Source organism: Malus sylvestris, chromosome 14 (assembly GCF_916048215.2).
Source record: "Malus sylvestris chromosome 14, drMalSylv7.2, whole genome shotgun sequence".
In the NCBI taxonomy this organism is placed as follows: domain Eukaryota; kingdom Viridiplantae; phylum Streptophyta; class Magnoliopsida; order Rosales; family Rosaceae; genus Malus; species Malus sylvestris.
This window is the reverse complement of record NC_062273.1, coordinates 11,345,434-11,367,238: the sequence shown is the minus strand read 5'-3', so window position 1 is coordinate 11,367,238 and position 21,805 is coordinate 11,345,434. Positions and strand designations below refer to the sequence as shown.

General features: G+C 41.2%; 2 protein-coding genes across 2 annotated transcripts in view; one reads left to right on the top strand and one right to left on the bottom strand.

Moving 5' to 3' along the window:
* LOC126599424 (DNA gyrase subunit B, chloroplastic/mitochondrial-like) overlaps positions 1-16,685 on the top strand; it is a 28,364-nt gene extending 11,679 nt beyond the window's left edge. The window contains exons 12-21 of the mRNA XM_050265799.1: positions 4,712-4,810; positions 4,927-5,055; positions 5,214-5,328; positions 12,880-12,947; positions 13,819-13,932; positions 14,028-14,144; positions 14,221-14,274; positions 14,359-14,464; positions 15,721-15,851; positions 16,317-16,685. Coding sequence (XP_050121756.1) covers positions 4,712-4,810; positions 4,927-5,055; positions 5,214-5,328; positions 12,880-12,947; positions 13,819-13,932; positions 14,028-14,144; positions 14,221-14,274; positions 14,359-14,464; positions 15,721-15,851; positions 16,317-16,385 — 1,002 coding nt within the window. The 3' untranslated portion in view covers positions 16,386-16,685. The remainder of the gene's footprint in view (positions 1-4,711; positions 4,811-4,926; positions 5,056-5,213; positions 5,329-12,879; positions 12,948-13,818; positions 13,933-14,027; positions 14,145-14,220; positions 14,275-14,358; positions 14,465-15,720; positions 15,852-16,316) is intronic.
* Positions 16,686-16,896: 211 nt separating this feature from the next.
* On the bottom strand, positions 16,897-21,491 carry LOC126599423 (uncharacterized). The gene is made up of 8 exons (XM_050265798.1): positions 20,417-21,491; positions 20,165-20,297; positions 19,613-19,828; positions 19,247-19,402; positions 18,873-19,125; positions 17,876-18,276; positions 17,594-17,710; positions 16,897-17,499 (listed from the first exon to the last, which is right to left on the bottom strand). Exons 1-8 carry the CDS (start codon positions 21,412-21,414, stop codon positions 17,164-17,166), a joined length of 2,610 nt encoding a protein of 869 aa, XP_050121755.1. The 5' UTR covers positions 21,415-21,491; the 3' UTR covers positions 16,897-17,163.
* Between the last annotated feature and the right edge of the window lie 314 nt (positions 21,492-21,805).

Below are 21,805 nucleotides of genomic sequence, written 5' to 3'. Positions count from 1 at the left end.
TGCCTGTCCGTTGGGGATGGAGGTCGACATATATAGGAGTCTCCCTAACAAGTAGTAATGCTATTCCTTTACCCTGCTTGGTCATAGCACGGTAGTGGGAGCTGCCAGTTTCACATGTTTTAACTCTGTCAGAGCACTTTGAAAAAGTGGTCTGTGGTATCTGGCTCTCGAGATTCGGAGAACGATGCCTCTTCGATTTTTAAGAAAGCAATCATGATGGGGGTCTGACTCTCGAGATTCGGAGAGCAGTGTCTCTTCGATTTTTGAGGAAGTAATCATGTTGGGAGTCTGGCTCTCAAGATTCGGAGGGCGGTGCCTCTTCGATTTTGGAGCAAGCAATCTTGTTGGGAGTGTTGTCTCGAATGTGAGTAAAGGTTGGACATGTTTGCTAGTCTACCTTGCCACGAAGCACAAAGGTTGACACACAGGGACTTTCCAATTATCCATCAATGGTACTGTTCCTTTACCCTCTCTTCGATTTTGAGAAAGTAGTCATGTTGGGAGTCTGGCTCTCGAGATTCGGAGGACGGTGCCTCTTCGATTTTGGAGCAAGCAATCTTGTTGGGAGTGTTTTCTCGAATGTGAGTAAAGGTTGGGCATGTTTGCTAGTCTACCTTGCCACGAAGCACAGAGGTTGACACACAGGGACTTTCCAATTATCCGTACTGTTCCTTTACCCTTGTGGGTAATAATATGGTAGCTAGACCTTCAAAATTTATGTGTCTAAACTTTGTTAGTGCTGTTTCTTTGCTATTCTTTTACCTTTCTTGGTCAGAGCGATGTAGTGGGAGCTGCAAGCTTCACGTGCTCAACTTTGGCAGAGAACTTTGGCAAAGTTATCTATGGTACCCATGAGTTATTGTTGCGTGTGGGAAGTGGGTGATTGAACAGTAAGATTCATGTGCTTTCTACTTCACCAGAAGTCTTCGACAAAATGCTCATAATTTCTGCAAAGCTGAGTGTGCGTGCGACAGGTGCTGACAAGGCTAGAAAAGTAGGTGCCTCTTCGATTTCTGAGATCGGCCCTCGTGGTCTCTGAGCAGCCCAGCTTTTGAGAAAGCGAGCGCCTCTTCAATTGATTCGGAGAACGATGCCTCATCGATTTTTGAGAAAGCAATCATGCTGGGGGTCTGGCTCTCGAGATTCGGGGAGCAGTGTCTCTTCGATTTTTGAGAAAGTAATCATGTTGGGAGAGTGGCTCTCGAGATTCGGAGGGCGGTGCCTCTTCGATTTTGGAGCAAGCAATCTTGTTGGGAGTGTTTTCTCGAATGTGAGTAAAGGTTGGGCATGTTTGCTAGTCTACCTTGCCACGAAGCACAGAGGTTGACACACAGGGACTTTCCAATTATCCAACAGTGGTACTGTTCCTTTACCCTTGTGGGTAATAATATGGTAGCTAGACCTTCAAAATTTATGGGTCTAAACTTTGTTAGTGCTGTTTCTTTGCTATTCTTTTACCCTTCTTGGTCAGAGCGGTGTAGTGGGAGCTGCAAGCTTCACGTGCTCAACTTTGGCAGAGAACTTTGGCAAAGTTATCTGTGGTACCCATGAGCTATTGTTGCGTGTGGGACTACTTCCCCAGAAGTCTTTGACAGAATGCCCATAATTTCCGCAAAGCTGAGTGTGCGTGTGACAGGTGCTGACAAGGCTGGAAAAGTAGGTGCCTCTTCGATTTCTGAGATCGGCCCTCGTGGTCTCTGGGGAGCCCAGCTTTTGAGAAAGCGAGCGCCTCTTCGATTTCTGAGATCGGCCTTCGTGGTCTTTGAGCAGCCCAACTTTTGAGAAAGCAAACGCCTCTTCGATTTCTGAGATCAACCCTCGTGATCTCTAAGCAGCCCAACTTTTGAGAAAGCAAACGCCTCTTCGATTTCTGAAGCTCCGTCGAGTGCAGATTTTTATAGGGGCTGGCATTAAGTTCCAAAGCACACTTGAATCTCCACCAGTAGAAGCTTCATTCTTGCACTTCTAAGATCTTGATTTGTCCGACCTCTTCTCTCTTCAACACCTTTGAAAATGTCTGGCCCCTCCGACCGTCGTTTTGACTTGAACCTTGTTGAAGAGGCAGCCCCGCCTTCTCCAGACAACATATGGCGCCCATCCTTCGTCTCCCCAACTGGTCCTCTTACCGTTGGGGATTCCGTGATGAAGAATGATATGACCGCTGCGGTGGTGGCCAGGAACCTTCTCACTCCCAAAGATAACAGACTACTTTCCAAACGGTCTGATGAGTTAGCTGTTAAGGATTCGCTGGCTCTCAGTGTTCAGTGTGCAGGTTCTGTGTCTAATATGGCCCAACGCCTATTTGCTCGAACCCGCCAAGTTGAATCATTGGCGGCTGAAGTGATGAGTCTCAAACAGGAGATTAGAGGGCTCAAGCATGAGAATAAACAGTTGCACCGGCTCGCACATGACTATGCTACAAACATGAAGAGGAAGCTTGACCAGATGAAGGAAACTGATGGTCAGGTTTTACTTGATCATCAGAGATTTGTGGGTTTGTTCCAAAGGCATTTATTGCCTTCGTCTTCTGGGGCTGTACCGCGTAATGAAGCTCCAAATGATCAACCTCTGATGCCTCCTCCTTCTAGGGTTCTGTCCAGTACTGAGGCTCCAAATGATCCCCCTCCGGTGCCTTCTCTTTCTGGGGCTCTACCGACTGCTGAGACTTCTCCTAAGCAACCTTTGTGAAGGCTCCCTCTTGTGTGTTTATTTTGACTCATGTATATGTACATATTTGTAGCTTATCGGGGATATCAATAAATAAGCTTTCCTTCATTTCAACGTATTGTGTTAAATACACCAAAGCCTTCTTCGCTAAGTTCTTTGAATTTTCTTTTGTTGAAGCTTGTATGTTGAAGCTTTCTGAGTGGAGCATGTAGGTTAGGGTAGTGTTCCCTTAATTTCCCGAGTGAGGAAAACTTCTCGGTTGGAGACTTGGAAAGTCCAAGTCACTGAGTGGGATCGGCTATATGAATCTTAGAACGCCATTGTGCTCGATCCTGTGTCATGTCCTTCGTTAGATCCAAGTACTCTAAGTCTTTTCTTAGAGTCTCTTCCAAAGTTTTCCTAGGTCTTCCTCTACCCCTTCGGCCCTGAACCTCTGTCCCATAGTCGCATCTTCTAATCGGAGCGTTAGTAGGCCTTCTTTGCACATGTCCAAACCACCGTAACCGATTTTCTCTCATCTTTCCTTCAATTTCGGCTACTCCTACTTTACCCCGGATATCCTCATTCCTAATCTTATCCTTTCTCGTGTGCCCACACATCCAACGAAGCATCCTCATCTCCGCTACACCCATTTTGTGTACGTGTTGATGCTTCACCGCCCAACATTCTGTGTCATACAGCATCGCCGGCCTTATTGCCGTCCTATAAAATTTTCCCTTGAGCTTCAGTGGCATACGGCGGTCACACAACACGCCGGATGCACTCTTCCACTTCATCCATCCAGCTTGTATTCTATGGTTGAGATCTCCATCTAATTCTCCGTTCTTTTGCAAGATAGATCCTAGGTAACGAAAACGGTCGCTCTTTGGTATTTCTTGATCTCCGATCCTCACCCCTAACTCGTTTTGGCCTCCATTTGCACTGAACTTGCACTCCATATATTCTGTCTTTGATCGGCTTAGGCGAAGACCTTTAGATTCCAACACTTCTCTCCAAAGGTTAAGCTTTGCATTTACCCCTTCCTGAGTTTCATCTATCAACACTATATCGTCTGCGAAAAGCATACACCAAGGAATATCATCTTGAATATGTCCTGTTAACTCATCCATTACCAACGCAAAAAGGTAAGGACTTAAGGATGAGCCTTGATGTAATCCTACAGTTATGGGAAAGCTTTCGGTTTGTCCTTCATGAGTTCTTACGGCAGTCTTTGCTCCTTCATACATATCCTTTATAGCTTGGATATATGCTACTCGTACTCCTTTCTTCTCTAAAATCCTCCAAAGAATGTCTCTTGGGACCCTATCATACGCTTTTTCCAAATCTATAAAGACCATGTGTAAATCCTTTTTCCCATCTCTATATCTTTCCATCAATCTTCGTAAGAGATAGATTGCCTCCATGGTTGAGCGCCCTGGCATGAACCCGAATTGGTTGTCCGAAACATGTGTCTCTTGCCTCAATCTATGCTCAATGACTCTCTCCCAGAGCTTCATTGTATGGCTCATTAGCTTAATACCCCTATAGTTCATGCAATTTTGTACGTCGCCCTTATTCTTGTAAATAGGCACCAAAGTGCTCGTTCGCCACTCATTTGGCATCTTCTTCGTTTTCAAAATCCTATTGAAAAGGTCAGTGAGCCATGTTATACCTGTCTCTCCCAAAAGTTTCCACACTTCGATTGGTATATCATCTGGGCCTATTGCTTTTTTATGCTTCATCTTCTTCAAAGCTACAACCACTTCTTCCTTCCGGATTCGACGATAAAAAGAGTAGTTTCTACACTCTTCTGAGTTACTCAACTCCCCTAAAGAAGCACTCATTTCATGTCCTTCATTGAAAAGATTATGAAAATAACCTCTCCATCTGTCTTTAACCGCGTTCTCTGTAGCAAGAACCTTTCCATCCTCATCCTTGATGCACCTCACTTGGTTTAGGTCCCTTCTGTCCTAGCTTCTTCACCCTCCCCCGTCTAATAGGATCAAAGTACATAATTAAAAAAAAACAGTTTCATTATTTTGAGGCGCATTATTATTTTGTCCAGGAAAAGGATATTACTTTGAGTGGCGAGCATGTGAGAGAAGGATTGACATACGTCATCTCGGTCAAAGTTCCCAATCCGGAATTTGAAGGCCAAACAAAGGTACTACCTATTTGTATTAATCCTGATGTGTAATAATGATTTGGCTGGACTGTTTCTAGGGGCATCTTAGGCTTTGCCATTGTACCCTTATTTTGTTGTTTGTTCTGTTTTAAAAGACTAGGTTGGGAAATCCAGAAGTGCGGAGAGTGGTTGATCAAACACTTCAAGAGTATCTTACGGAATACTTGGAGTTGCATCCAGATGTACTGGATTCAATCCTTTCAAAGTCTTTAAATGCTCTCAAGGTATCCTTGTAAATTAAAATAGTGCTTTGATGCATGAAGTTTACATAGATTGTACTGGAGATCTTTTCCTCATGTATAATATTTCCTTGTCTAGGCAGTGAAGTTTACATAGATTATACTGGAGATCTTTTCCTCATGTATAATGTTTCCTTGTCTAGGCAGCTCTGGCTGCAAAGAGGGCAAGAGAACTAGTTAGACAAAAGAGTGTTTTGAGATCATCTTCTCTCCCAGGAAAACTATCTGATTGCTCATCAACAAATCCTGAAGAATCAGGTATGTTTGCACCATCTTGTTTGAAGCTGATATCAGATTCTCAAAGGAATATCGTTTGATTTTCTGGTTATTAGGTTTATATAGTAATCATGCTCTAACTCTACTTCTGAATCCAAATTTTATAGTTCTAGTCTTCTTAAACTTAACAGTTGCAAGGATTACAGATTACTTCAGCTACCTATTCCTTGTAGTTGAATTTATAAATTCCAAAGCCTGTCTTTATTTACTATTGGATTTTCCAATGCAACCTTCATAAACATGATAATTCAAACAGGCTATTAGGACTTTCTATTTTGCACTGTTCGTTTCTGGAAACTTCATTTTATTATATATATATATATATATATATATATATATATTTTTATGTATCTTTTATTAATATTGTTACATTTGCTTCTTAGAGAATATATTAACACTACTCAACACTTTTTATTTTTTTATAATTAACCCTACTCTACACTTTTTTTTTTTTTTACAATTAACCCTACTCAACACTTGATCATCATTCTTTTCCTTTAAATACATCAGCTACTTGAGATGAAACATATCTCGATGTTTGCATTAGTTGATACCAATGTATTAAAAGTGAGGTGTGAGCGAGGCGTCCAAGGGATAGCCCAGCCTAGGCGTGAGGCAAAGCCTCACGGGACCTAAATTTTTTAATATATACATTGAGTGTACACATATATTATAAATATATATATATAATAGAGGATGAAAAGCACAATGAGTACACATAACAATGCACGCAGACAGCACACACATCCATTATATAAAAAAATAAAAAAATAAAAAAAAGGCAGAGAGACAATAGTGCAAAGAAGAGGTCGTACCCAGTGCACAAGGCTTCCGCTTTACGCAGGGTCTGGGAAAGGTGAATGTCAGCTAGCCTTACCCCCATTTATGAAAAAAAAAAAAAAAAAAATCCCCTGAGGCGCGCCTAGGCGGCTCTGGTGACGCCTTCCGCCACCTAGGCAGCTCTGGCAACGCCTTCTGCCCACTCCTTCAAAACAGAGGCGACAACCCTCAAGCCTAGCCTCACAGGGCGCCTAGGCGCGCCCTGAGGCAAGCCTTTTAAAACATTGGTTGATACTAAAGAGTTCACTCTTAAATTGTTATTTATGAGTAATTTTTATTCATCATATGATAAATTTAGTTGGGGAACAGGATATGTGAAAATCCTAACCTGAAATCTTTTTGGATTTTCTTCTCTCATGGTTAGGCTTTACTATTTGATATATTTAGTTGACATAATGATTGCAAAGCTATACCGGGAGAAAGGAGAAAAACAAGCCATTTTCAAAGAGAAAGTAATCACCCAGTGTGTGTGGGATAGAGAGGGGGAAGCTAGCCAAAGGTGGGATTCCATGGCTAGTTGTATCCAAAAAGTAGCAAAAGAGGTATTAGGAGAGTCCAATGGCTTTGCTCCACACCAAAAGGAATCTTGGTGGTGGAATGAGGAGGTACAAACAAAGGTGAAGACTAAGAAGGAATGTTGTAAAACCTTATACAAGGATAGGACCGATGAAAATGGTGAAAGGTATAGAAGAGCGAAGCAAGAGGCGAAGAAAGCTGTGAGAGAAACTAAGTTAGCGGCTTATGACGATATGTATAAGCGACTAGATACCAAAGAAGAAGAGTTGGATATCTATAAACTAGCTAGAGCAAAGGAAAAGAAGACAAGGGACCTAAACCAAGTGAGATGCATCAAGGATGAGGATGGAAAGGTTCTTGCTACAGAGAACGCAGTCAAAGACAGATGGAGAGGTTATTTTCATAATCTTTTCAATGAAGGACATGAAAGGAGTACTTCTTTAGGGGAGTTGAGTAACTCAGAAGAGTGTAGAAATTATGCCTTTTATCGTCAAATCAGGAAGGAAGAAGTGGTTGTAGCTTTGAAGAAGATGAAGCATAGAAAAGCAATGGGCCCAGACGATATACTGATCGAAGTGTGGAAAGTCTTGGGAGAGACAGGTATAGCATGGCTCACTGACCTTTTCAATAGGATTTTGAAAACGAAGAAGATGCCAAATGAGTGGCGAAAGAGCACTTTGGTGCCTATCTACAAGAATAAGGGCGACGTACAAAATTGCATGAACTATAGGGGTATTAAGCTAATGAGTCATACAATGAAGCTCTGGGAGAGAGTCATTGAGCATAGATTGAGGCAAGAGACACGGGTTTCGGACAACCAATTCGGGTTCATGCCATGGCGCTCAACCATGGAGGCAATCTATCTCTTACGAAGATTGATGGAAAGATATAGAGATGGGAAAAAGGATTTACACATGGTCTTTATAGATTTGGAAAAAGCGTATGATAGGGTCTCAAGAGACATTCTTTGGAGGATTTTAGAGAAGAAAGGAGTACGAGTAGCATATATCCAAGCTATAAAGGATATGTACGAAGGAGCAAAGACTGCTGTAAGAACTCATGAAGGACAAACCGAAAGCTTCCCCATAACTGTAGGATTACATCAAGGCTCATCGTTAAGTCCTTACCTTTTTGCGTTGGTAATGGATGAGTTAACAGGACATATTTAAGATGATATTCCTTGGTGTATGCTTTTCGCAGACGATATAGTGTTGATAGATGAAACTCAGGAAGGGGTAAATGCGAAGCTTAACCTTTGGAGAGAAGTGTTGGAATCTAAAGGTCTTCGCCTAAGCCGATCAAAGACAGAATATATGGAGTGCAAGTTCAGTGCAAATGGAGGCCAAAATGAGTTAGGGGTGAGGATCGGAGATCAAGAAATACCAAAGAGCGACCGTTTTCACTACCTAGGATCTATCTTGTAAAAGAACGGAGAATTAGATGGAGATCTCAACCATAGAATACAAGATGGATGGATGAAGTGGAAGAGTGCATCTGGCGTGTTGTGTGATCGCCGTATGCCACTGAAGCTCAAGGGAAAATTTTATAGGACGGCAATAAGGCCGGCGATGCTGTATGACACAGAATGTTGGGCGGTGAAGCATCAACACGTACACAAAATGGGTGTAGCGGAGATGAGGATGCTTCATTGGATGTGTGGGCACACGAGAAATGATAAGATTAGGAATGAGGATATCCGAGGTAAAGTAGGAGTAGCTGAAATTGTAGGAAAGCTGAGAGAAAATCGGTTACGGTGGTTTGGACATGTGCAAAGAAGGCCTACTGACGCTCCGGTTAGAAGAAGCGATTACGAGACAGAGGTTCAGGGTCGAAGGGGTAGAGGAAAACCTAGGAGAACTTTGGAAGCGACTTTAAGAAAAGACTTAGAGTACTTGGATCTAACGGAGAACATGACACACGATCGAGCACAATGGCGTTCTAAGATTCATATAGCCGACCCCACTCAATGACTTGGATTTTTCAAGTCTTTAACCGAAAAGTTTTCCTCACTCAGGAAATTAAGGGAACACTACCTCAACCTACATGCTCCACTCACAAAGCTTCAACATACAAGCTTCAACAAAAGAAAAATTCAAAGAACTTAGTGAAGAAGGCTTTGGTGTATTTAACACAATACGTTGAAATGAAGCAAAGCTTATTTATTGATATCTCCGATAAGTTACAAATATGTACATATACATGAGTCAAAATAAACAAACAAGAGGGAGCCTTCATAAAGGTTGCTTAGGAGAAGTCTCAGCAGTCGGTAGAGCCCCAGAAAGAGAAGGCACCGGAGGGGGATCATTCGGAGCCTCAGTACTGGAAAGAACCCTAGAAGGAGGAGGCATCGGAGTTTGATCATTTGGAGCTTCATTGTGCGGTACAGCCCCAGAAGACGAAGGCAATAAATGCCTTTGGAACAAACCCACATACCTTTGATGATCAAGTAAAATCTGACCATCAGATTCCTTCATCTGGTCAAGCTTCCTTTTCATGTTTGTAGCATAGTCATGTGCGAGCCTGTGCAACTGTTTATTCTCATGCTTGAGCCCTCTAATCTCCTGTTTGAGACTCATCACTTCAGCCGCCAATGATTCAATTTGGCGTGTTCGAGCAAATAGGCGTTGGGCCATATTAGACACAGAACCTGCACACTGAACACTGAGAGCCAGAGAATCCTTAACAGCCAACTCATCAGACCGTTTGGAAAGTAGTCTGTTATCTTTGGGTGAGAAGGTTCTTGGCCACCACTGCAGCGGTCATATCATTCTTCATCACTGAATCCCCAACGGTAAGAAGACTAGTAAGGGATAAGAAGGATGGGCGCCATATGTTGTCTGGAGAAGGCGTGGCTGCCTCTTCAACAAGGTTCAAGGCAAAACGACGGTCGGAGGGGCCAGACATTTTCAAAGGTGTTGAAGAGAGAAGAGGTCGGACAAATCAAGATCTTAGAAGTGCAAGAAGGGAGCTTCTACTGGTGGAGATTCAAGTGTGCTTTGGAACTTAATGCCAGCCTCTATAAAAATCTGCACTTGACGGAGCTTTAGAAATCGAAGAGGTGCCTGCTCAGAAATCGAAGAGGCGTTTGCTTTCTCAAAAGCTGGGCTGCTCAAAGACCACGAGGGCCGATCTCAGAAATTGAAGAGGCGCTTGCTTTCTCAAAAGCTGGGCTGCTCAGAGACCACGAGGGCCGATCTTACAAATCTAAGAGGCACTTGCTTTTTCAGCTTGGTCAGCACCTGTCACATGCACACTTAGCTTTGCGGAAATTACGGGCATTCTGTCGAAGATTTCTAGTGAAGTAGAAAGCACGTGAATCTTACTGTTCAATCATCCACTTTCCACATGCAACATCAGCTCATGGGTACCACAGATAACTTTGCCAAAGATCTCTGACAAAGTTTAGACACGTGAAGCTTGCAGCTCCCACTACATCGCTATGACCAAGAAGGGTAAAAGAATAGCAATGAAACAACACTAACAAAGTTTAGACACATAAATTTTGAAGGTCTAGCTACCATATTATTACCCACAAGGGTAAAGGAACAACACCACTGCTGGATAATTGGAAAGTCCCTGTGTGTCAACCTCTGTGCTCCGTGGCAAGGTAGACTAGCAAACATGCCCAACCTTTACTCACATTCGAGAAAACACTCCCAACAAGATTGCTTGCTCCAAAATCGAAGAGGCACCGCCCTTCGAATCTCGAGAGCTAGACTCCCAACATGATTACTTTCTCAAAAATCAAAGAGACACCGCTCTCCGAATCTCGAGAGCCAGACTCCCAGCAGGATTGCTTTCTCAAAAATCGAAGAGGCACCGTTCTTCGAATCTCGAGAGCCAGATCCCCGACATGATTGCTTGTTCAAAAACCGAAGAGGCACCGCTTTCTCAACTTCGAGAGCCATATCTCCTTGGATAAAGCTTGTCTGTAATCTTCGCACGCAACATCAGCTTTCCAGATACCACAGACCACTTTTTCAAAGTGCTTGAACAGAGTTAAAACATGTGAAGCTGGCAGCTCCTACTACCCTGCTATGACCAAGTAGGGTAAAGGAATAGCATTACTACTTGTTGTTAGGGAGACCCCTATATATGTCGACCTCCATCTTCAACGGACAGGTAGACTTGCAAAAATGCTCAACCCTTTCTCATATCTGAGAGGGCACTCCAAACAAAGCCTCTCGAAATACTCAGCTTTCTTTCCTCCCGATAATACCTCTGCAAACAAGCTACACCAGAGCAAGAATATCTCATATCATCAGGGTTAAAAGCAAGAGTATCTCATATCATGCTTTTTCCCTGTCTTTTCCTTTGGCTTTGTTCTTACCTGCAAGACAAGGAGAAAGAGAGCAATCAGTCAGCACTTGGAATCAAGTTTCCAATTAGGAATTGACTGCCTGGAACCCCTTACCTGATTACTTACCTAGCATTGCTCTCGAGTACTCATCTTCAACATCTTATGCTTCCAGAGAAGATACCACATCTGCCTGAGGAACAGATAGGGCAAGTGAGAAGGATACAAGGAAGCATGTGGAGACAAGTGTAACAGAACACGTGCCGATACATCCACTACTTTGTCAACAGCAAAAGTATCCCATATCAGCAGGGTTGAACGTACTCTAGATTTGATGGACTTGTTTTGACCCTCAAATTCTTCAGTCGGCCTTATACTCTGGAGGAAACCAGAAAACCCTCTAGTCCAGTTCAAGAATAAGCATGTGGAAAGTTACTTCTTCAAAAGCAAAAGTATCTCATATCATCTCTTCTTCTTTTTCTTCTCTTTATCCTTCATGCTACCTGCAAGATAGGAAGAATGAGAACAATCAGCCGGAACTCGAAATCAAACTTCTGATCTGTGACTGATTGCTTGGAACTCTGATTGCTTACCTTGTCTGTCACCTCTTTCAGCAGATCCCCTAGCTCGGCGACTTGGGGGACTCCTACTACATGGTTTGTATCGCTCTTGACCAAGCCTGAAACTACAAGTAAGCTTCAAGTGAAATTGATACATTACCTTGTGCATCTCCACCAATTAAAGATACCACCCCTGGATGGAGGAAGAGTATTTCCAGAGAATATGCCACATCTACCTATGAGACAGATAAGGAAAATGAAGATGATACCACACTTCGGTACTTAGAAGTTTCGTAATTACGAGATCATTCTCCCACAATATTTCCTAATGTCATTTGTACTAAATCATTCACTTGTACTCACTAAAGGAGAGCTTGAACCTATGTACTTGTGTAAACCCTTCACAATTAATGAGAACTCCTCTACTCCGTGGACGTAGCCAATCTGGGTGAGTCACGTACATCTTGTGTTTGCTTTTCTGTCTCTATCCATTTAAGTACTTATCCACACTAATGACCGGAGCAATCTAGCGAAGATCACAAAGAAAGGATAAGATTAGGAATGAGGATATCCGAGGTAAAGTAGGAGTAGCCGAAATTGAAGGAAAGATGAGAGAAAATTGGTTACGGTGGTTTGGACATATGCAAAGAAGGCCTACTGACGCTCCGGTTCGAAGATGTGATTACGGGACAGAGGTTCAGGGCCGAAGGGGTAGAGGAAGACCTAGGAAAACTTTGGAAGAGACCCTAAGAAAAGACTTAGAGTACTTGGATCTAACGGAGGACATGACACAAAACCAAGCGCAATGGCGTTCTAGGATTCATATAGCCGAACCCACTTAGTGGGAAAAGACTTTGTTGTTGTTGTTGTTGTAATGAGTCCAACCACCGGTGTTCTTCAGTAGTGAATTCAGTTATCACAAGCGTGTTGTTACCTGGAAGGCTGTCAAATGATAGATTTCATGGTCCACTAGTGTCTATTTTGGTTCTCCTGTTAGTTTCCTAGAACAGTCACATTCCACCTTATTTGCATAGAATTTTTATGCTTACACAATAATGATAAATGGTTCCAGCATTATTGATGAGATTGAATGCATCATCTGCTCGTGTGTTTACAACTTAAAGTAACGAGACATTTTTATGGCTTGATCTGGTTTTGGTATGATATAAGTGTAATTAAGAGTTGTGGTTGTATAATTGAATTGTAAAGGATTTTCTTGATATGGATTTCTCTCATCTTGTTGCCCTTAATATTCTAAGATACTATCGCATTATATTGTTGAGTATTAAATTTGTGTTACTTGCTGTTTTATGTTTACAGAAATCTTTATAGTTGAAGGTGATTCAGCTGGTGGAAGTGCAAAACAGGGTCGTGATAGGTGCTTTCAGGTAAATTATACTGTTAATTTGTAGTTTTGGCTTTCAATTGTGAAGTGAAAAAACAAATGCTTTTAATGTAACAGAATCAAATGGCATACCACCACTGTTTTAATAGAACTTTTTATTAGTGATGTGAATCAGTAGATTTGTTTTAAGCATACAACAACAACAACCAACCAAGCCTTATCCCAAGTAGGGTTAGCTGTATGAATCCTAAAATGTCACTACGCTCGCTTTTGCTCCAAGTACTCCATATCTTTTCGTAAAGTCTCTTTCAAAGTCTTCCTAGGTCTTCCTCTACCCCTTCTTCCATGTGCCTCCGTCTCATAGTCGTATCTTCTAATCGGAGCATTTGTAGGTTGTTGGTTCACGTGTCCAAACCCCCTTAACTAATTTTCTCTCATCTTATCTTCAATTGCCGCCACTTTTACTTTAACTCGGATATTCTCACTCTTAATCATATCCGTTCTCGTTTGCCTACACATCCAACAAAGCATTATCATCTCTGCTACACTCATTTTTTGCACGTGTTGTTTTTTGACCGTCCAACATTACGTGCCATAAAGCATTGCTGGCCTTGTTGCTGTCCCATAAAATTTTCCCTTGAGCTTTTGTGGCGTATGACGATCGCCCAACATTCTGCTACTCTTACTGTATACGGGATCAATCATGCTAACTTTCATTTTGTATCCATAGTGTTTTGCTGTGGTAATAACATTGAGGATTGTGTCATACTTCTCAGATAAAATTATGACTTCATACATTATTTGTCTTGCCCTCCATCTGATGGCATTTTGACATTTGTGGCTTGACAAGAATGTTGTTCTTGCTATGCCTTCGTAATGCATTTGACAAGAATGTTGTGAAATATTTTCTGCAGGCCATTCTACCACTGAGGGGTAAAATTCTGAACATTGAAAGGAAGGATGAGGCAGCAATGTATAAAAATGAAGAGATTCAAAATCTAATTCTTGGTCTTGGACTTGGGGTGAAGGTTGAATAGATTTTGTTTTAAGTTTTCATTTATTATTATTAATTATTAATTTATTTATTTTAAAGAAATCATCTATATAATCTTCTTTGTTTCAGGGAGAGGACTTCAAGAAGGAGGCTCTACGTTACCATAAGATTATCATTTTAACAGATGCTGATATAGATGGTGCTCACATCCGTACTCTGCTACTGACATTTTTCTTCAGATATCAGGTAGGGAACGGAATAAACCTCACTTATTTAGTTATTTACAATGGATACAACATGATGCAGTAATTCTTGCTTGCAGAGAGCCTTATTTGATGAGGGCTACATATATGTTGGCGTTCCACCGCTTTACAAGGTTTGCATTTTTGTCTGAATTAATCAGAGGGATTTTTTAGAATGGTATATAGTTAAGTTCATTGTTCTTTGCTGAAATGACCAGGTTGAGAGGGGAAAGCAAGCCAAATATTGCTATGATGAAGCTGAACTTAAAATGCTTCAGAACTCCTTCCCTTTGAATGCGTGTTACAACATTCAGAGATTCAAAGGTTAGTATGAAGTATGAACATTATGAAACTGAAGTTTATATGGTTCAATGCATGAAGTCAGTGGCAGATAAATGCACTCCTAATTTTGTAAGGGCATATGTATTTTCAAGTCGGTAGGTCCTTATGGGCGTGGCAGAGCCATTAGTGCCCACAACGGTCAGCTGGCCCTCCTCATGCCTTAGACTCTATTAAAATGTTATGTTTGTGTGCAATTATATAGAGGAGATGATATGTACAAGCAGATTACTGGATGACTATAATTGGTGTCAATGACATTAATAGGTCAACTTAACTTTCTGCGGTTTACTAGATGAGAGGCAATTTGTCTTCACTAGGTGACATGTTTAAATATTAGAATTCATAGTATTATCTTTCTAGCACATGTTTTGTTCAAATGCTAAGTGAAAATTGTTTCTGCTAGATTTCCGGTTTGGACCTAAATTTTAAACCATCAACATCAACACGCCAGTCACTCTTTTGTATCAACATTAACCTGTCAGTCAATGTTTTGTATCAACATCGACCCGTCAGTCACTCTACATCCTAAAAACTTAAGCTGTTGTCAACAACGCATGTCAACCCAACACACTCCCTCACATGCAGCTGCCTCCTGCACATGAGGAAGCTGACAGAGTCAGATATATTGTAAAACATTTAGTACATCCATCCTGCACCTTGCAGATTAATGGATAAGTGCGGGAGAAGGGATTAGAGGTTTCTTATCCTTGAACCGACGGCAACTAAAAGCTACGATGCCATATTAAACAACATTGGGCTCCAAAATACTTAAGCTAGGAAATGATCCATCAGTACCTAAATGGTATCTTCTTTAATGTCAACAGATGGCTTTTTAACTGCATAGAAACTTGTTATACGGTCTTATATTACCTGGCTTTACGAGTGTTCTTCATAAGTTTGAACAAGTGAGCTAGGTTTTACTCAAGCTTGGTTCATTATATTATATAATCCTAAAATAGATCCCATGATTGAACAGGGTCTACCTCGGCAACACTCTCTGCGTTAGGATTATTATATCATACAATCCTTTGACAATCATCTGTTCTATCAAGTAATGGAAACATTAAACCAAGATCAATCCCAAGGGCATACTAATGGAAACATCAATTAAATTATTTGTTTCTATAGATAAAGGACATCCCTATGTTTTTATGTTACTAATGAGTTCAAGTATGTATAACCGAACTTTCAGTTGGAACTAGCTGTTTAATTATCATGTTGTTATGGTTGCAATGCAGGCCTGGGGGAAATGATGCCCGCCCAGTTATGGGAAACAACAATGAATCCCGAGCAAAGGCTTCTTAAACGATTAGGGGTTGGGGATGCTGCTGAGGCGAACATGGTGTTTTCGTCCCTTATGGGTGCTCGGGTAAGTAGAGCGTGTATAAAGGTTATTTTGCTGAGTTATGGTTTACTGAAGCTATTTGGCGCTTATATTTGCAAGGGCTTCCTTCTGAGGACTACCTTTTAGTTTTCAAAATCAAAAGCGACTTCAAGGCACTCTGTTGTCTACAAGGTTTTATCATGAAAGCACTCGCTGTCTCTAGCATGTGCGCGCATTACGGTGTGTCTTAAAATATCCAAAACACTGATGGAATTTAGTCCGGCCAAGTTATTTACCAAATAGTAGGGAAATATGCATGATGGAACTAAATTACATTTGTATCATCTTTATTCACTCGTCGTCATAACGGGATTTGAAATATAGAAACATACTGCTTATAGGCTATTTGTTTTAAGGTCGAAGTCATTCAGCTTCCCAGATGCCATAACTAATATATATCATTGAGTGAAATGCCAGTTTACATAGATATTGTACTTATCTTTGTGTTAGGTGGATTACCGGAAGGAGCTCATAAAGAATTCCGCGAACATGATCAACTTCGATCAGTTGGATATTTAAAGGAGCCATTGATCCAGGAAGACGAGTTGTGAACCTGTAGACCAATTTTGCAGACAAGCAGAAACTCCACAGCGATCGAACGGGCTTTTTATGTTGTGCATTTTGATTCGTAGCTGTGAAACACGCTGCGTGTGGCACCATGTATGGAAATGGAATTGCTCCTCTTGAGTTTAGGTAGATTTTTGAGAGGTTTTCGTATTTTATCATAGGAAATTATGTTTCCTTGTATATGGAGATTTACGTTTCTACTGGGACGACTCTGTAATCTTATTATTTGTTGTATGAAATTCTGTTTTTGTATTTATTGCAGAAAAAAAAAAAAGGTGTTAGTTTGAGCAACTGCAGACAGTAGTTTTCTGAAGGCTAAAAAACACTTGGGGCGGAAAGAAATTCAAGGCCAAAATCCGTTGTTTTCTGAATTATATGCTTGTGTGTTTCGTTTGATAACTATTTCATTTTTCAATATGAGAAAACCGTACAGCAAAAGGAGGAATGGGGAAACATGATGGGAGAGAGGAAAGTGTTTTTGGTTTCTATTTTTCGTTTTGCGTCTTTTCTTGTACATCTCGTTTCCTCCGTCTCTAACATAAAAAGCAAAAACAAAAACGAAATGGGTATCAATCGGCCCAACATGCCAGATGAAATGCTGCTAATTGGTTTCCCTGTACCCTCCTTCCCCCATAAACCACCACCATAACACAAAAAATGACTATGGAAGGTACATTTTCAGAACGTGAAATTAGACAAGTGATTAGCAGAGCTGCACATATGACGAACACTAAAGAATCTTCAGATCTCTAAGATTTTTCAAAAACGTCTGTCCAACAATGGAGCCAGTCTTAACAAATACAGCAGGACACCCAATCGGCGCGTCTACCGTTGCTTCGGAACCCTGTTTTGAATATTGTTTTCCACTCCATATGTGTTCCCAACAAGAAGTTTCTCCTCTTGGAAAATAGGCCTTCACATTATTCTTGCCTTTGTCTAGAACTGGCACCACTAAAATCTCGGTGCCGATTAGAAACTCCTGGTAGGTCAAGTTATGGACGTGTTCGTCATCTGGGTAATGCAGAAATAGGTGGCGGCATACAGGCAGACCTTTTTCAGCGGCTTCCTGTGATTCAAAGAGTTAAACAACTAGTCATATTTTCTGGCGAAGTTGCTAGATGCTGTAAACTAGTGTAGTGTACAAGAAGTCATGGAACTACCTGTACAAGCTGGATTCTGTAGAACTTCCAAGCTTTATAAATCTTAGCCAATCGTGCAAAATGCGACAGAGTTCGGTCATTTGAGTAGAATTGGCTGTTGCAAGATGGCTTGTTTCCCTAGTTGCACAAGATGTTTAAATCAGTAGCTGATAACATCATAGAACGTAAGCGTATGAAGGTTTTATTCAGGAACATCAACATTGTAGCTTTAGCTTTCTTTGACAATGGTTAATGATAATGATGATGCTTCTTTTGTATTTCAAGTTGCAGATTTGAACTTACTTCATGCGTCCGGAAAACAGTCGTGAAAGCATTTAGCTCCATCCATCGCAAAAGCAACTCTTCACTTCTTCGATAGTTAATGAAAGGTAAGTTTACAGCACAGTACCCTCCAATGTCACTGTGATTAAATGCATACCCAGAAAGTCCACTACTGAGTAGGCCAACAACAGCACTCTTTATTCCATCATTAGTCTGCCAACTTACCATTTGGTCTCCTTCCCAAAATAGCATCCCCCATTTGGGACTATCTCTGTAACCCGCCCTCATAAAAAAGACCAATGCATCTTCGGGGTCTTCATTCTCCTCATTCGAACGGATAGCTTTCCATTCATCCACAAACTCTCTGTTAATTTTTGCCCACAGCTCTGGGTATTTGTTATGGGCTGAAATAGGATCTTCACCTGAAATGACGAGTTATAATTATTAGATTATGAAAAGTCACATGCAAGAGACCGAATTCGGGGCCTTAGAATTGGGATGTAAAGTGCAAAACAAAAGGCTATTAACTTTGCATTCTAAGTTGCTCTAAAAGAACAATTTGACAGTTCTAAGTGACTGAATGCAACTTTCAAAACATGTGCAATGTGAGGGGAAAATTTTCTGTATTCTTTTCATAAATATATAAAACATGAGGCATGTTTGAGCCTTCACCATCGCTTATGGCACAAATTTTCCAGGTTTCATCTGATAAGATAGTAATATTATACATCGTGATGAATGATGGAGGGGAAACCGCTTTATAACATTTCAGGCTAAAGACAGTCAGTCCAGCATGCAAATGCCCTATCTGTTTCTGTCAACCCAAATCTTTTGACACTCAGCTTTCTTGACTCTTATGTGTTTCCTGATTTGTTCGCTACTAGAGATAAGTAAAAGTGAAATCATGCATAGAGGTTCTGTTTCGCTCATGCTTTTGCACTTAGAATTAAGTAACACAGTGACTGAGGCCATTGTAACATTAAAAGGACTCTTGAAGAATCAAGTTGGGATTTGGAACCTGAATAGAGGGTTGCATCCACAGGAAGACCTTCACCAAAATCAGCCATCCATCCTCTGACTCCATCATCCACCATTGCTCGAAGAATCTGCTTGAACCAACTTCCAGTATCGGGATGTGTCAAATCCAACATTCCTACATCAAAAGCTGTATTTGGAACCATGTACGTTTCTCCATGCCTGTCTTTCACTAATATGTCCAACTTCTTTGCTTCCTCAAAGAGATTTCTCCTTCTGTTTGGCTTCTCATGACACTGAAATCAAGTAAAAGTTTATTAAAGTTATAAAACACACTCATGGGTACCAGGTGAGTGATTGCGGGAATTGTACGAGAAGGGTTTATAGAGGAGCGTCATTGAGGCACAAGATAAGTACCGGAGCTAGACATGGGTTGCAGTAAGTCATCACTCTAATATGCTGAGCACTAAGATCTTTAACCAGTTCTTTCCATCCCTTATACCTTGTTGAATCTACTTCCCAATTCCACCATAGTTGTGATCCAACCAACGTCTCTCTCTGGCCCACCCAATCCTGTGCAACAATTGTTACAAAGTTAAGAAGCATACGTACAGTAGTCATACTAGCACTGTAATTCAAAACTCTGGAAGTTTATGCCAAAACATGCCTCCGGTGGAAGTTAGCAGTTGCAGATAATCATTTATTTAACTAAAGAAATCATCTCAACATGTGTGTCTGTAGTTGTTTTCACGCATATAATTCTGGTGCAGGGACGTGCATTACCTGCAGCCAAAATGCTGAAATGGGAGCATCATAAGTCTTGAGCTCATTCCAAATATGGCGAGCTGATTCTGTACCGCCCTGCATGCCAACAACAGCTCCGGAAATAATCCAGTCGGGAAGTTTGGGAGGTCTTCCAATGGTTTCAGTGAAACATTCAATGAGCTCAGATGGTGAGGTCCCGTGCAATATCCTTCCTTCAACTGAGTTTCCATGTATCTGCAAGCTCCAGTAAACAGAAAATCAGAAACTGCAAGTTTAAGATCTTAAATGAGATGAGACCATTTTTGTTGTCGTTTTCTTTCCTTTAAACAAAATCCTTAGATCCTTATTTACATTATAAGCAATAGTCTTTACTCATCTGGCATTATATGTGAAGGCTAAAATCTAACTTAATTCTTGCTACTCATTGAAATAGAACATTGAGATCTTCCTTTTGTTATCTATTTGACCCGAACACAAAATTTTGTAGTTGTTTTGTTTGAATCAGTTCCAGAGTTACAATAACACTATGACAGTATGACTGCAAGATGCAATGGTTATCTAACAATATACCTGAATCTGAACTCTATCGTGCTTCGTTAGATCAAACACGGAATATTCATATCCTTCGAGGTAAAGAGACCTCATCTTGGAAGTCATATAGAATGGAGAAGGAGCGTACGTTGTACTCCAATCGCCACCAGCCCTGCAATGAGCAAGGAAAGTAATGTATCAAAAATCAAAACTTGTCTAGTTAAAATCTACTTAGAAATTAGAATTATAACATGGTTTAAAATTGAAGAGCTAAGATATCCTTGTGTTTACCTATAGCTGATCAAGTTAGCTGCAAAAGTAATAGGTTGATCACCTCTCCCAATACCTTGTTCCTGGACCAAAATGGGAACCCTCTTCCCCTTAAAATCCATATGAGAAAACTGCTCCCCAAAACCGAAAAACCTCTCATTTTCGTCACTCGAATATGTCAAGCAAACCCTGTTGAATTCCTTGAACTCTTGAGCCTTGAGTTCCTCCAACTCTTCCTCTGATGAGGAAACCAGGACAAACCCTCTTGGCCTTGCAAATGACCAGAACCACCGCAGCCGGCGCTTCTGAAACCGGCCTAGCCTCCTCCGAAAACCCTTGTATCTTCCTGAACCACCACTACTTGGACAAGCTTTTGTGCTCAATTCAAAGTTGGGCTGTCCCACCTTCACCCGGAATCCAATCTGATCACTGTTTTTCTGCTCAAAGAAAACCCAATACTTTGCACAAGTAGAAGGCCCCTTCCCCTCACATTCCCTCTGAGAAATCCTCGTCCTTGTTTTGGTATTGAAAACCCAGCCAGTTACAAGAACGATCGGGAATTGGAATTGGGTAACTGGGGAATCCAGTTTCCGATCGAATCCCAAAAACCCAGATGGAGAATCTGGAAGCTGATCGTGATTGTTGATCACCCTTATTTCCTGAATGGTTTGGTGATTGCAAACCAGATGAAGCTTTGTGTCTCTGACAAGGAAGGAGCCCCTGCTTTCTTCCACCTCAGTTTCGGCCAATGCTGCAGAAACAAAAGGGTGGCCGGGGAGGGTGGACCAGAGGGCTCTCTTGGGGTGGGATCGGTGGTGAATGGAGAGAGAGCCGCCATCGGTGGAGGTCCAAGAGAGGTGGAAATGGTTGCCGAGTGGGAAATGGTGAGGCGAAGAAGGGCGGAGAGTTTGGGAATTGAAGATGAGGTTGCCTTGGAGGAGAGGGAGGGATGTGGGTGGGGAAGGGAATGGATTGTTCAAATGCTTGTGGTGTTTTTTGGAGATTTTGAGGGTCGTCATTTCATAATAATGTTTTGGAGAATTAATGAAAACACAGAGACTGTGCTAATGCAATTGCAACAATGATAATACTTTATACAACACAACACAACACAACAGAATGACAAGATGTGCACGCCAAGACTTCTACCTTAATGTTACGTTTGCAGACCGATATCGATATTCAATATATCCGTCGATATTTTTATTAATATTAAATACTAATTAAAATCATTTGTATCCTATAGTAATTTATTATATAAACAGTTGTTTTGATGAGACATTTCTTGGCGATTGTGGAGAGGTATTGTTGATGAGTACATTTTTGCGCATCATCATTTAGTGTGGTGTATGTTCACCATCTTATTTATCATCGTTAGATGAATTTTAATTTTGAGATTTATTCCTATCC

Excerpts from the sequence above, each read along its gene's own strand:
- LOC126599423 (XM_050265798.1), bottom strand. The coding sequence starts at position 21,414 with ATGACGACCCTCAAAATCTCCAAAAAACACCACAAGCATTTGAACAAT. Across the intron at positions 19,403-19,612 it reads TTTCAGCATTTTGGCTGCAG|GATTGGGTGGGCCAGAGAGA; the intron begins GTAATGCACGTC and ends ATTGTTGCACAG. Across the intron at positions 18,277-18,872 it reads GGATGCAACCCTCTATTCAG|GTGAAGATCCTATTTCAGCC; the intron begins GTTCCAAATCCC and ends TCGTCATTTCAG.